Source organism: Danio aesculapii, chromosome 5, assembly GCF_903798145.1.
Source record: "Danio aesculapii chromosome 5, fDanAes4.1, whole genome shotgun sequence".
NCBI lineage: Eukaryota > Metazoa > Chordata > Actinopteri > Cypriniformes > Danionidae > Danio > Danio aesculapii.
This window is the reverse complement of record NC_079439.1, coordinates 7,831,790-7,848,904: the sequence shown is the minus strand read 5'-3', so window position 1 is coordinate 7,848,904 and position 17,115 is coordinate 7,831,790. Positions and strand designations below refer to the sequence as shown.

The 17,115-nt window shown below is 35.8% G+C and overlaps 1 protein-coding gene across 1 annotated transcript in view; it reads right to left on the bottom strand.

Annotated features, from left to right (window-relative positions):
* The window catches only part of LOC130229905 (netrin receptor UNC5C-like), a 279,294-nt gene that overhangs the window by 111,433 nt on the left and 150,746 nt on the right, over positions 1-17,115 (bottom strand). Inside the window, exon 3 of the mRNA XM_056458925.1 lies at positions 11,402-11,545. Within this exon, the coding sequence (XP_056314900.1) occupies positions 11,402-11,545 (144 nt within the window). The remainder of the gene's footprint in view (positions 1-11,401; positions 11,546-17,115) is intronic.

The window sequence follows — 17,115 nt, the reverse complement described above, 5'->3', positions numbered from 1 at the left end:
TTCACTTGTTTCGAGGCTTCTCCTATTATTAGATTGTTGTGTTTATGTTTCATCAATACAAATACAATCCAAAACATCCCATGTCATCTTGCCAAAACACACTGAACTTTCATTTATTAAAAACAAAATGTAAAAAGACACCATTCACTCACCAGTATCCACACTTCAGAACCAAACCTGTTCAGCAGACTTCCTGAGACTTTTATACATTGCTCACCCACCATGCTTTCAGAGCGGCCATTTTGGGTGTGACATCATCAGGGTCATGACCTCAGCACCAGGACAAAATCAATTGTTCAGCTGTTTATATTAGGGCTGATCGATATGTTAGCATTTTATGTAGTGATGGTGAAATGAAGCTTTCTGAACCAGTGAACCGCTCGACTCAATTGTATCGGAAAAATGTTCATTACTCGAAGCTTTTTAAATCAGAGCTCGATGAGGACCGCTGCTGGTTAAAGTGTGGGGAAGCACTGTGTTGCAAAAATGTCAAACGTTCACAACTGACCAATTCATTCATGCAGTAATATAAACAAATTACTCAATTACTGTAGTTTTTTACACATAAATTATGTTACATTGAAAATTAGCGGATTTATGCGGAATTATTTTGGGAGTATCGTAACTAAAAACTTAATATATTAAATAAAAAATATTTTTTTATATATTTGTTTACAATGCAAATCCATCTAGATCCACTTATGTGGTAAACAAAGCAAGTCTATCGTATAATATATAAACTAAAAGACATAAAATATTGGACAAAGTACAATACATAAAGTATTGTAAATAAATCATACGAACACATACATATTATTCAATATTATTACTGAAATTAATTTAAAAACTGAATAAATATAAATTTACACACATTTACACAAGTAAATACATAGACTCAATGATGGGCTAAAAATCTGCGGATTTCTGCGCGCGCAGACTTCATGTGGGCCTACCGAGGACTAGTAAAATCCAAGATAATCAAAAATAATCATCGTAATCATCACATTCATCGTATTTCAACTGGTCCTTTACCCACCCACTCGTTCCAAGTGGGGATTGAACCGACAATTTCTGCATGGGAGGCGAATGCTCTAAGGCAGAGATTGGGGGTGACGCTTTCGGAGTGCGCTCGCCAGCTGGCCTCCGTTACACACTATACTACAATATGTAGTGGCCTTCTTTGAAGATGGTTGTAAAAAATACGCTAATGCACTTTAGTATGGTATAAAAGCTTTTTACTATAAATAACTATTGTATTTTAATTTAATTACTGGTGTGTGGGACCAGTGCAGTGCTTTGAAACAGTAGAAATGTATGTAATCAACGCCTAATCTCTAGCTATACACTTCACTAACCCATGAAGGGTGTTTAAACCTTTGAATCAAAATTCGTAGCAGTCACGTGTGTATAGGTGAAAATGAAGCTTCAGACGTCACTGATCACGTGATGATGGCAAAACGAATCAAGCTCCGGTACACTGCTTCACTGCGAGATGTATCGTTTTTTTGATACATGCTTCGAAGCCTCGGCGCACATCGTCACATCACTTATTTTATATATTATTTAATATTATTCATTTTACAATGATGATGTTGATGTTATTTTATGTTTAATTGTTCAATTTCTATACCTAAATACTGTTACTCCCCAGAAAACTACAAAGTTGTAGTTTCATTATGCTGTTTATTTCTCTGCCTCAAAGATATCTCTGTTGTATTTTTATAAATACTTAAGTTGTACTTAAGTATTTTTGTAAGTTTTCCTTTGCTACAATGTATACATATGTATATAACAAAAACCTACAAAACATGGTACGAACCATGTGGTAATTTTTTATTGGTGAGATAATTTGTTGATGCTGTTCAGATCTTTTGATTTAGTTTTGTAAATATTTCTAAATATTGTATTGTTTATCTTTATTTTGTCACTTTTTTTGCTGGATTTTTCTCACAGTTGTGATTAATCAGGGGTTGCCACAGCGGAATAAACCATAAACCTCTCCAGCATTTGTTTTACACAGCGAATGCCCTTCCAGCCGCAACCTAGCACTGGGAAACACACATACACACTCATTCACACACATACACTACGGACAATTTATGTCATCCAGTTCACCTATAGCGCATATGTTTGGACTGTGGGGGAAACCGGAGCACCCGAAGAAAACCCACGCCAACACGGGGGGAACATGCAAACTCCACACAGAAATGCCAACTGGCCCAGCCGAGACTTGAACCAGTGACCTTTTTGCTGTGAGGCGACAGTGCTAACTACTGAGCCACTGTGTCATCTAGTATTTTATTTATTTATATATATTTTCCAATGAAAATCAGGTTTTACTGTCCTTGTAGGGACATTTGATAAACAGGTACACACCCATGCACACACATACACTGGATTTCTGTGAATTGCGGGGACTTTTCATAGACTTCTATTGTTTTTAAACTGTATTTTCTATTCTCAAAATTAACCCTATACTCATACATCTAGCCCTTACAGTTTTGACAGTTAAATCTATGCCTTACAGTAACCTGTTTGCACGTTTACACCTTCTGATGAACATAACTTAGTATTTTTAATCATTTTTTCCTAAATGAAACTATATTACTATTCGTGTAGGGAAATTTGGTAAGCAGGTATATACACACACACATTTCCCCCCCAATAAACTCTAACATTTTATGCATAGTTTCACCATTCTTGTAGGGACATCTAGTAAAAAGTACACACACATTACAGGCCCGTAGACAGGGGGAGTTTGGGTGGTTCGAAAAAACCCACCCCTTACTGACAAAGGTCCAGAATTTGTTCTATACATGAGCTCATTTGTCATATTTTGACTGCTATGCCACTATAAATAGTCAAATTAACCCATCAAAAAAGGTTTTAAGACCAAGTGGAATCCTCTTGGCTGTCACTTTAGTGTGACTTCAGTTAATCAGCTTTGGCCAGTGCACATAACTCAACATCCAGCTGTGCAGGAAAACAAACAATCTGATGAAGCTAGTCCATGCTTTTATGACTTCTAGGCTGGGTTACTGTAATGCTGTTTGCTGGCTACCCAGCTTCCTCTATTGACAAACTTGTTGACTCTATTGACTATTGACAAACTCAGCTAGTACAAAATGCAGCTGCCAGAGTTCTTACCAGGCCTAGAAAATTTGATCACATCACCCCAATTTTATCCTCCTTACACTGGCTGCCTGTTAAGTTTCATTTTGAATTTAAAATATTGCTTCTTACATATAAAGCTTTAAATAATCTAGCTCCTGTTTATCTAACCAACCTTCTGTCTTGCTACAATCCAACTCGCTCTTTGAGATCTCAAAACTCAGGGCTTCTGGTAGTACCTAGAATAGCAAAGTCGAGTAAAGGAGGTCGAGCCTTCTCATTTATGGCTCCTAAATTCTGGAATAGCCTTCCTGATAACGTCCGAGGCTCAGACACACTTTCGCAGTTCAAAACTAGATTAAAGACCTATCTGTTTAGTAAAGCATACACTCAGGGCATCACTTAGCAGTATGATCCATGAATGTGCTGAGCAGCTGCTGAGGTTGTCATAGAGGAGTAGAGAGCATGCGTCTGATTCCTGTGAGACTCCAGGGACAGACAAGTCTCGCTGACGTCCAGTGTTCTCCAGCCTCCGGCACCTAGACTGCAGCTCTGCACAAGATGTTTTGACCTGGTTTCTCTGGAGGTTTTTTATCCTTCACTTTCGCCAATTGGTGAAGTTTGTTCCTAACCGCTGTCACCATTGGCTTGCATATTAGGGACTTGTAGAGCTGCACATCAATGGATTACTCTTCAGTGTTTGGACTCTCAGCAGTGAATATTAAACCACACTGAACTGAACTGAACTTAAACTCTGAAAACTGAACTGACACTATTTCAATTTACTATATATACATTGTAAAAGAGTGAGTGAGTGAGTGAGTGAGTCATTGTAAAAGAGTGAGTGAGTGAGTGAGTGAGTGAGTGAGTGAGTGAGTGAGTGAGTGAGTGAGTGAGTGAGTTGGGGTGATGTGTATGAGGATGTTTTCTGTCTGATGGATGAATATAGTCTGGATACCCATTAATTTCCTATGGCGGTCACTTTTGACCGGGAACACCACAAGAGTAACAAGGTTGATTAAAACACTCAAAATTCAATGAAAGGGGTGATCATCACTTTTATATGTTCAAGTGCATAGTGTGTAGGATATCATAAGGCCTTGAGGCAATCAGATGTAAAACACAATATTTATGAGAGATTTAAGTCCAAACAAAACAGAAAGGTTAAATAGTAGTCTAAATGAGGCATTCAACCGCAAAAATGTCCCCTTTTTGAGAAAAATAGAATCACCCCTTTTGACCAGGCTGGCGATGGGCCTGGATTAGGTTTATGTGAATTGTGGGGACTTTCCAAAGACTGTAGCTCTTTGTGAGGACATTCAATGTCACGGTGTTATCTATAGTCCTTTACCATGATCGTAATTCTAACCATGACCCTAAAAACAAATCTTAACCCCTAAAGCGCTCATTATAGAGGTGCTTGAGTATGATTTTTTATTGGTCCAGTAAATGTGTGCTGCGGGTGAATCAGAGAGATCATCTATCATCTTGTTCAATCTCGCTGTCATGTTCTCCCCTCTGTCTGTCTGCGAGTGTGTTCGTGTCTTTGTCTTTGTGTGTGTGTGTGTGTGTGTGTGTGTGTGTGTGTGTGTGTGTGTGTGTGTGTGTGTTTGGCGTCTGACAGAGGAATTTCTGCCCTGTTCAATCACCCATAAAATCACCCAGCTGAGAGTTCCCACAATGCCCTTCTGCTCACACTACGACTGAACGAGTGAACACACACAAACACCTTTTTATGTAAATGAATATCTGGAGATTTTCCTTTCACATCCACTGTTTTATTGTAAGCTGCTGATAGTGGTCATTTAATATAATATAATATAATATAATATAATATAATATAATATAATATAATATAATATAATATAATATAATATAATATAATATAATATAATATAACATAACATAACATAATATAATGTGATATAATATAATGTGATATAATATAATATAATATAATATAATATAATATAATATAATATAATATAACATAACATAACATAATATAATGTGATATAATATAATGTGATATAATATAATATAATATAATATAATATAATATAATATAATATAATATAATATAATATAATATAATATAATATAATATAACATAACATAACATAACATAACATAATATAATATAATATAATATAATATGATATGATATGATATGATATGACATGATATAATATAATATAATATAATATAATATAATATAATATAATATAATATAATATAATATAATATAATATAATATGATTTAATAAAATATAATAAAATATGATAAAATAAAATATAATAAAAGAAAATATAATAAAATAAAAGAAAAGAAAATATAATATAATAAAATAAGATATGATATGATATAATATGATATAATAAAAAAAAAAATAAAATAAAATAAAATAAAATAAAATAAAATAAAATAAAATAAAATAAAATAAAATAAAATAAATATAATATAATATAATATAATATAATATAATATAATATAATAAAATAAAATATGATTTAATAAAATATAATAAAATATGATAAAATAAAATATAATAAAAGAAAATATAATAAAAGAAAAGAAAATATAATATAATAAAATAAGATATGATATGATATAATATGATATAATATAAAATAAAATAAAATAAAATAAAATAAAATAAAATAAAATAAAATAAAATAAAATAAAATATAATAAAATATGATATAATATAATATAATATAATATAATATAATATAATATAATATAATATAATATAATATAATATAAAAAATAATATAATATAATATAATATAATATAATATAATATAATATAATATAATATAATGAAATATAATATAATATAATATAATATAATATAATATAATATAATGAAATATAATGAAATATAATATAATATAATATAATATAAAAAATAATATAATATAATGTAATATAATATAATATAATATAATGAAATATAATATAATATAATATAATATAATATAATATAATATAATATAATATAATATAATATAATATAAAAAATAATATAATATAATATAATATAATATAATATAATATAATATAATATAATATAATATAATATAATATAATATAATATAATATAATATGATACAATAAAATATGATATAATATAATATAATATAATGAAATTTAATGAAATATAATGAAATATAATATAATATAATATAATATAATATAATATAATATAATATAATATAATATAATATAATATAATATAATATAATAAAATATAACATAATATAATATAATATAATATAATAAAATATGATATAGTAAAATATGATATAATATAATATAATATAATATATATATAATATAATATAATATAATATAATATAATATAATATAATATAATATAATATAATATAATATAATATAATAATATAATATGATATAATATAATAAATATGATATAATATAATATAATATAATATAATATAATATAATATAATATCGTATAATATAATATAATATAATATAATATAATATAATATAATATAATATAATATAATATAATATAATATAATATATTATAATATAATATAATATAATTTAATATAATTTAATATTTTATATTATAACATTATGTTACAATATAATTTCCCCCACAGTCCTAATACAGGCACTACAGGTGAACTGGGTAAGCTAAATTGGCCGTAGTGTATGAGTGTGATTGAGTGTGTAGTGATTGGGTTTCAGCTGGAAGGGCATCCGCTGTGTGAAACATGTGCTGGATAAGTCTGTGATTCATTCTGTTTCCACTGATCATTCTTCAGATGTTTCAGCAGCTTAACTGGAGTTCACCTGTGGTAAATTGACTGGACATGATTTGAAAAGGCAGACAACTGTCTATATAAGGTCCCAGGGTTGACAGTGCATGTCAAAGCACAAACTAAGAATGAAGACAAAGGAATTATCTGTAGACCTCCAAGACAGGATTGTCTCGAGGCACAAGCCTGGGGAAGGTTACAGAAAAAATTCTGTTGCTTTGAAAGTTCCAATGAGCACAGTGAAGCATGGTGGTGGCAGCATCATGCTTTGGGGATGTTTTTCAGCAGAAGGAACTGGAAGACTAGTCAGGATAGAGGGAAAGATGAATGCAGAGTCATCCTGAATGAAAACCTGCTTCAGAGTGCTCTTGACCTCAGTGCTCTTGACGGTTCATCTTCCAGCAGGACAATAGCCGCGTTTCCACTATCGTGCCTAAAGCGAGCGAGCCAGGGCGAGCCAAGGCCAGTCGCGTTTCCACTATCACTTCCAGGGCGTAATCGGGCCAAAGCGGGGCTTCCTTGGGGCCAGCGTCCGGCCTTTTTCGGCCCGCCGAATACCTTGGGCCAAGGAGGGCCAACTGGGGCTTCAGGGCGGGGTTACGTACAAAGGCGGAGTTTCCTGTCAGGTAAAGAGGAGACAAGATGCTTTGTTTTGCTATCGCGCTAGCCTTGCAGCCAAAATCTGTGTTCGAAGTAAATGCCGCCGAACTCGAATGTCCTTATCCAGGGATCGCTGTCTGGCCTTACACCAACAGACCACAAACAGTAAAAAAGCAATCGCTTCGGTGTTCTCCATCTTCCAGCTCTCGTAGTGATGCCAGGTTGTGTTTGTGGTTATAATTTGAGTTTTTTGTCCCCGCTGAAGTGGGCGGGTTGTGTGACGGGTTGTGTGACGTTTGATTCGGGGGACGTTCTGGGGGCGGTGTTTGCGTGACGCGCTGCGAGCAACTAGTCCGACAGTGGAAACGCGACATGATTTCAGCCTCATTTCTCAACCTCCCGGGCTATTGGCCCGGCCTGGCCCGATTAAAGCCCTGGCTCGCACTGGCCTGATAGTGGAAATGCGGCTAATGACTCAAAGCATGCCGCCAAAATATCAATGGAGTGGCTTCACAACAACTCTGTGAATGCCCTTGAGTGGCCCCGCCAGAGCCCAGACCTAAATCCTATTGAACATCTCTAGAGTTATCTGAAAAATACTGTACACCCAACCTACTAGAGCTTGAGAGGTAATGCAAAGAGGAATGGGCAAAAATTCCCAAAGACAGGTGTGCCAAGCTTGTGGCATCATATTCAAAACGACCTGAGGCTGTAATTGCTGCCAAAGGTGCATCAATAAAGTATTGAGCAAAGGCTGTGAATACTTTTGTACATGTGATTTTTCAGGTTTTTTAATTTTAATAAATTTGCAACAATTTCAACAGATCTGTTTTCACATTGTCATTATGGGGTATTGTGTGTAGAATGTTGAGGAAATAACTAAATTAAATCCATTTTGGAATAAGGCTGTAACATAAACAAATGTGGAAAAAGTGAAGCGCTATCAATACTTTCCGATGCACTGTAGAGTAGCTAAACCAACAATACATAAAACATGACATACTTAAGATTCTGCATAAATCCCGCAATCTGAAAAATAAAAATCTCACACTTAGTCACTAGAATAATCAAATTTGATTGAGCATATATCACTATACTGCGTTTTAAATTATAACAATTGTATATTTAGTCACTAATCAAATATAACAGCTACAGTATCACTATCAGTCTCTACTAATCTAACAATACTTCATATATTTAAAATCATAAACAAATTAAATATGACATCTACAACTTTTCATACTTACGGCTGACTGACTGAGCAAGTGAATGCAAACAAACACCTTTATGTAAATGAATATCTATTGTTTCATTATAAACCCCTGATTATGATGATTTAATATGAGCCCGTAATCACTCTAAAGAAACCCGAAACTATTTCTGATGATGTAAAATGACTGAAGATATTATTTATGTCTTCATGAATGAGGATCATTCACACACGATGCGTCCTTGCTTTCAAAAACAGCCAAATGTGTTGTGTTGAAGAAAAGAGCGAATGTGTTTTGTGTAAAGGAGCCCAAGGCTGAATGAGCCTGAATAAACAGATCCAGCGTTTTGACAAATATCTGTGTATTTGTGTTGTCCCATCTGTTTACATTCACCTCAGACATATGTTTATATTCATAACCAATTTAAATGGATCTGCGCTGCGCTTTTAGTCAGTCATACAAGTGAGCATCCATCCGTCTGTCAAGGTTTCTGAAGTACACTAAAATTATAGTTTAGTGGAGGAAAAGCCTGAATATTAGATTGTTTATTTTTTTATCCATCTAAACCTATAGTCTGTTCATCCACCATCCCCATATCTATCTATCATCCATTTGTCTGCCAAACCATTAATCCATTATTTATTCATCCATCCATCCAACCGTACATCCATCCTTATATCTATCATCTATTCAACCTTCCATCCATTCATCGTCTGTCTGTCTGTCTATCTATCCATCCAACCACCCATCCATCTATCCATCCATCTATCCATCCATCCATCCATCCATCCATCATCTGTCTATTCATTCATCCATCTATCCATCATTCATCCATCCGTCTGTCTGTCCATCCATCCATCCATCTGACCATCAACCCATCGTTTGTCTATACATCCATCTGTCTATCCATTCATTTATCGATCCATCCATCCATCTACTGATCCATCCATCCATCCACCCATCCACCCATCCATCCATCCATCCAACTATCATCTGTCTATCCATCCATGCATGTCATTCATCCATCCATCTATCCATGTATCCAACCACCCATCTATCCATCCATCCATCCATCCATCCACCCAACTATCATCTGTCTATCCATCCATGCATCTGTCATTCATCCATCCATCTATCCATGCATCCAACCATCCATCCATCCATCCATCCATCCATCCATCCATCTATTAATAATTCATCGATCCATCCTTGCATCTATCCATCTTTCCACCCATCCAACTACATCTGTCTGCATCCATCCAACTACATCCATCCATCCATCCATCCATCCATCCATCCATCCATCCATCCATCCATCCATCCATCTATCTATCTATCTATCTATCTATCTATCTATACACTCATTATTCATCTGTTCAATTGTCCATCAACCCATCCATCCATCTATCCATCCATCCATCTGTCTGGCCATCCATCCATCCATCTATCCATCCATCCAACTATAATCTGTCTATCCATCCATCCATCCATCCATCCATCCATCATTCATCAATCCATTATTCATCAATCCATCCATCCATCCATCCAACCATCCATCCTCCATCCAACCAACTATCATCTGTATATCCATACATCCATAATTTATTCATCCATTCGTCCGTACGTCCATCCAGCCATCATTTGTCTATACATCCATCTTACCAACCATTTATTCATAGATCCATCCATTCATTCATCTACACATGCATCCATCTATTGGTCTGTCCATCCACCCATCCATCCATCCAGCCAACTATCATCTGTCTATCCATCCATGCATCCATCATTCATTCATCCATCCATCCATGCATCCACCCATCCACCCATCTAACTATCATCTGTCCATCCATCCATCCATCCATCCATCCATCCATCCATCCATCCATCCATCCATCTATAATTCATCCATCCATCCATCCATCCATCCATCCATCCATCTATCCATCTATCTATCTATCTATCTATCTATCTATCTATCTATCTATCTATCTATCTATCTATCTATCTATCTATCTATCTATCTATCTATCTATCTATCTATCTATCCTTTATTCGTCCATCAATTATTCATTCACCCATCCCTCTCTCCATCCGTCTGTCTTTCTATCTGTCCTGCCATCCATCCATTCATTCATCCTAGTGAAGCACTGATTTATTTAGCTCTAATCCTGAAAGCATCCCAATGAGAGGAAGTTTCTTGTGTTGTACTGCCAGACAGCCTCACACACACACATACACACACACACACACACACACACACACACACGCGCGCACACACACAGTCCCGGTCGAGAGAAGCAGACTGAAGTGCCCTTGGGCTGCATTGCTAACCTGCTCCCAACTCACACACACTCAAGATGAACCGCAGGAAATTAACAAGATTAATAACACCATAAAGAGATGTCCAGACAAACCCAGTGTGTGTGTGAGTGCGTGTGTATGTGTTTGTGTGTGTGTCTGTGCGTATGTGTGTGTGTTTATATGCACCAGACTGTCTCCTGTCTGGAGTCTCTCATCTGCATAAATGCTCCATTACCTTCAGCCAGCGTACAGACTTTCTAACAGACCTTGTATATATATATATATGTGTGTGTGTGTGTTCCCAATAAACTCCCAGTGTCTGTCAGAGAGTGAAATCTCCTGCAGTCAGACAGTCAGAGGAAAGGCAGTGTGTTTGTACTCACACGCGATGCGGACGTGCACCTTGCGGCTCTTGGTTGTTCCTGCCGAGCTCCAGGCGACACACTGGCACCAGTAATCTTCCAAACCAAACAACTCCTCCACCTGCTGTCGGGAAATCTCGATCCGTGCTTCTCTCACCACCAGACCTGCTCACGAACACACAGAAAAACACACACATCAGAATCAAGACGGCAGACGCCTGACTATCGGCGCAACGTCTGGTCTGTATTGACTGAGAACAGGCACAGGTTTTTGCCAAATCGAAGAACATCCGATTGCACATTAAATATGTAATACTTGTTTTAGGGTTGCATGATAGTCAAAAACAACAACAACAATGCAATATTCAGTTTTATTAAAGGGCACCTATGGTGAAAAATCTACTTTTCAAGCTGTTTGGACAGACGTATGTGTAGATATAGTGTATAGACCGTCATATTGGGGTGATATAAACACACCCAGTTATTTTTTTTCAATTTAACAACATAAAAACAGGTGGACCAATGGGAGCGGTTTTCAGACCGACCACAACTTGATGTAGGAGTGTAGTCCCCCCGCCCACCAAATTGATTGACAGCTGCGTATTAACATGTCTCGGTAGTCACGTGTATATTCATATCAACAAGAGAAGACGACCGCAAAGCAACCGGGAATAAAAGGTCTGTTCAGTTTGCTAGGATCATCAATCAGGACTAGCCTTAAAGGCGCAGTACACCAAAATCGTCTCCTGGTGCAAAAATGTATACATTAGAATTTAATAAAAGCTATAATAAAAAATCTGATGGGTGTTTTGAGCTGAAACTTTACAGACACATTCTGGAGACACAAAAGACTCATAATAAATCTGAAAAAAGGGGTAACCTAGGTGCCCTTTAAGTTATATTTTATGGAGTGTAAATGGAGTATGGAGTATAAATGTAAAAAAGCTAAATATATACAGTACGGTGCAAAAGTTTTAGGCTAGCATTAAATATATGTTGTTTTACTGACGGTATAATGGACATTAGGGGTGTTATGAGATCCATGAGATCCATGCCTACTCCATGAGACGAGATATGGGATTGGGTTCACGAGAACGAGACAAGAAGAGATTTTTACACTATTTTTAAAGAGCTCCTATTATGGGTTTTTGAAAATGACTTTCCATGTAGTGTGTAACACAGCTCTAAAGCTTTAAGTGAAGTGAAATATCAATCTAAGGCTTAAATCTGAAAGTGGACAGTGTTTAAAACTATTTATTCATCTATAAAAGAGTCGACTCATAGTGCTTCAAATTAATCGCCTTAATAACGAGTCTTTAGCCGTTTCAGCATGACGTCATAGGCGGAGCATGTGTAAGGCTGGGGAAGGCTTAGCCTCCCCCTGGCCAGAGACCACTGTGATAACAGCAAAGAAAAAACTGCATTGAAAACATGTAACAGATGTAAGGCGTAATATGAATGTAATTTAATGCTGATGATTAACACAACACTTTAGCTATTGTAAGTTTGTCAATCAAATTTAAAGTCCCCCTCCGCACAAAAATGGAACTGTCCAACCCTGCATGTTGCACTGATGAGCGCTGTTATGGAGTTCGCAGTAGCTCTGAAAACCAAACCAAAAGTGCTGGCCAGCGGACTATTCTGATTTGCTGGTCAAGGACATAAGTAATAAAACAACAAATAGTATTATAATAATAATATATTATAATATATTATAATAATATATACACTGGTTTAACTTGTTTTCAGCATTAAATGAAATTGGTAGTTTCATTGTAATGTAGTCTAGCCTATAGTGTAGTAATTTTGTTTAGTCAATCGTTTGGAGTTTTACATTTTAAAGGTGAAATATTTATTGCTGAATTACAAGTTTGATTTTCAATTGGCCTCGTGAAAATGAGAATGATTTCAAATTCTCAGGGCCAGCGCATCCAGAGGTGACCTAGGGCGGTAGAATAGTGAGGGCTGCGTCCTCTCTAATATTAATTATTATTATTATTATTATTAATAGTAATTAAAGCTACAAGGAGTAATAATTTCATTTGAAACTGCATACAGTAAGTAATAAATAAATATTTAATAAATAAGTATTTAACAATTTTCTTATATTTAATAAATGCCGCCTTAATGAACAGAATAATTTTAATTAAATTTTTTAAAGTAATAATAATAAAAAATAAATAAACTGACCCCAAACTTTTGAAACTGTGTAGATCAGTGGGTGAGTTTAATAAAATAATTTAATGTGCGTGTTGAATATAATAGATGTTTGTTGATAGGCGGTGCTTTTGTTAAAACCTCTTCTTGGTCGGTTGCAAGTCTTTTTAAATGCATTAAAGGGCAGCACATATATTAGCCTTGCCCTGGAGTTTGTTCACCATCCGCCTATGCGTGACGTCGATACGAAACATAAGCCGGGAAAATTGAAACCTGCAGCCCAACCCACAAACACTGCAGCAGATCCCGGTTGAATGAAGTCATGAAGATGCTGTGCTCAGCTGGATATTATTGGAGGTGTGAGGGGAAAGTTAGTGTTTTTTTTCTCTACCCAAAGATGAAACCGAAGAGTCAGTGGTTGAGATTTATTTTTCCAAAAATACCTCAGCATTATCACCCAGCCTTGTGCCGTCATTTTTCTGACGAGTGCTTACGTAATCTACACGCTTACAATGGGGGTACATCGGACATTTGTTAAAGGAAGGATCAGAAAAGACTATTGATGTATGGGACTTTGACAGAGCTCGACAGGAACTTTATCAGTACATGGATCAGTGGATCATGGATCTGTTTCTTCCTCCATTTCACAAGTGTAAGAAAGTGCGATTAAAATGGTTTCCTCCTTGTTTTCTCTAGCTTGCAAATTCTTTATTTAATTGTGTTTTGTCACTTGTAACCGCTTGTACTGCATTAGGTTAATCTCATATCGCGTCTAAAGCCATGTTGAAAACGCGACGCGTGCTGCTTTGTTTACGGATTTAAATGCGTTTGTAAGCTCGCGATCCACTGCCATTTTTAGTTGCTATGACCACCGTCAGCTGTTCCTACACACCTGCAGTGTAGGATTGGGTTTTAAAACAACAGCGGTTCGAACTGTAGTTCTGCCGAATGGGCAGTATTAATAGCCATAAATGTGGGAGAGCGTTGATATAATGTGATTGTATTGTATGGAACAGTTAAGTGATGATGTTAAGTCAAAAGTAATTCACAAATACTTGAAAATGAGATGATTTAATGACAATAATTCTCTATGGTTACAACTGAATTAATTACTAAATAACTGTATAAAATGATCAAATATGAAATGATAAAACATATGATATAAATTGTACCCAGCTTAAATGTAAAATTAAAGTTACCAGAGGTAGAAGGAGAGACACAGGGGGAGGGAGAGAGAGACAAAGAGAGCAGGCCCAGAAGTTAGCCTGACTGCAGGAGAGTCAGAGAATATTCAGAGGTGGAGAGGATCAGAGGAGGAAAGCAGACCAGGAAAGACAGGCCAGGAAAAGAAAAAAGAGCCAGAGCAGCGTTTTACCACCTATTTTGTATCTTTCTTGACCATGTGACTAAAGCCCAAATGCTGAGACATTCAAACTGACCAATCAACATGTGACCACATCGTAAAACCCCCAAAGTCTACATACCAGTCCCTGATCTTATCAGTATCTGCCTTTGGAGTCAGTATGGACCTTCTTGAGTCAAAAATACATGTTTTGTCATATAAACAAATGCATATGATAATTTAGCCTCTTACAGCAGCGGTCAAGTTTCAGAATAGTTCAGCTTTTGCCGTTGTGTGGATTAATACTGAATGTGTGTCATGGTTAAGAACAGAGCAATATGCTGGTGTTAAACTGCACTGCTTTAATGCTCTCCTGCATTGGGCTCACACATATACCTGCCAACATCTGTCCCAGAAAACCTGGGAGACTGGGGGGGTTAGGTTCGGGGGTGAGGTGTCTGGATAACACTGTTAAGACTAGGGTTGGGTGATAAAACCTGGTGCCATTATAGCACTAGTACCTTTGTAACGGGTATGTACCGGATCAAATCAGCATATGAATTTCGGTGCCACTGGTGCTGCAACAAGGACGTAAGAAAGGGGTGCATCAAAGGCACACATAGGTACGCATTGTCACACCATCTCAAAACATTTAATTCTAAACAACTTTGATGAATACAGACAGGCGATGTCAGGCGTTAGATCTTGTTGCTTATAGGGAACGGACACACACAACGCACGCAGTACAGCACATTCGGTGAGCGAGAGATCAACACGCATGTTCATCAAATTTGCTTTTAAGCGTTCTAAAGCGTATTTTACAAGCAATGATTCTGACACAACAACGTGAAGCAGATGATTTACAAAAATTGTGTGTAAGGGGGAAACACGTCAAGCTTAATGACACATTTGAGGGCTCAAAGGCAGAGGAATGCACTCTGACATCAGCTGGCACTCTTAATGAGTACGAACATGGACACCAATGCTCCGATTTTAATATATTTAGTATATTTAGTAAATATTTTATATTATTTAGACAATACTCTGATTTAGAATCTACACAACCATGTAAACAGTGATTTTTGAGAACTGTAAAAGGACCACAGACACTGCGTCGTGAAATGCGGAGGTTTTTTCTTTCCATTTAACGTGCGGTATCAAATTCCATTATAAGAGCACTCTTCCACCAGTCCCCGTGTCAACAAGCTTGGCCCCCCCCCTCTGGCCCCCCCTAAATTTAGATGTGTATTTTTGTGTCAAAACGCCACGGAGAAGCAAGATCAGCCATCGGTGGCAAACTGCAGAGATATGACTGAGGCCTCTCTCTGCGCGCTCTAGGTGACACTTGCACTCGCTTTCTCTGTCATTACGGTGCTGCACGCATTAGCCTAGTTCCCCACATTCGTCAGAGGTTGACGCCCAAATTGACACAGGTAATAGCAATTTTAACACTTTTAATATAGGAAGTGCTCGGCTATGCAGAGACCATTATTAATCAGAAATCTAGTGTACATAGTTTTACGTTAGGAAATGCAGTATTGAATTTACAAACAGTCAGCAAGTACAAGAACAGATGTAACACATTGATCAAATGTAGTTTTCAGTCACGCTCATGTAAGTCATATTCAACTCGGTCAGTTTTGCCTTCCTTCATTTTTAAACATAATAGTTTAACTACCTATTTTTAAAGTCCCATTAAGTATTTTATAGTCTTTTATTCAGATTAAAGTGTAATTTAAAGACAATCAGTTAACTACGAAAGTTGAAATAATTAGTCAAATTATTTTGTGACTGATTTGTTGTGTATATAAAAAAATCTACAGTAAACATTTCTTAAGGAGGCTATTTATACTGACCTTCATTTTTTTAACCGATTTTATTCAAGAAATAAACAAAATATGACTTATTATGACTCCAGGGGTGCGTTCCCAAACAATGACGTAACTCGCAGCTGAACTATCATGGTACAATGCATCTTTTGGGAAAAGAACAATGGAGTGACGAATGTTTCCCAAAACGCATAGTTTCTCTGTCGAGGATCCATCGCTTGAACCAAATTAGTTATAACGTAAAACGTCCATAATGACACTCTAAGCTGGGCGGAGTAACTACTTCTTTAGAGAAGAACCCCATAATTTTTTGTGCAGACTATATTGTTTTACACAAACATAAATTTTACAAATATTATTGAGAATGACATATATTCTAATACATAAAATCATCTACAAATTCTAAC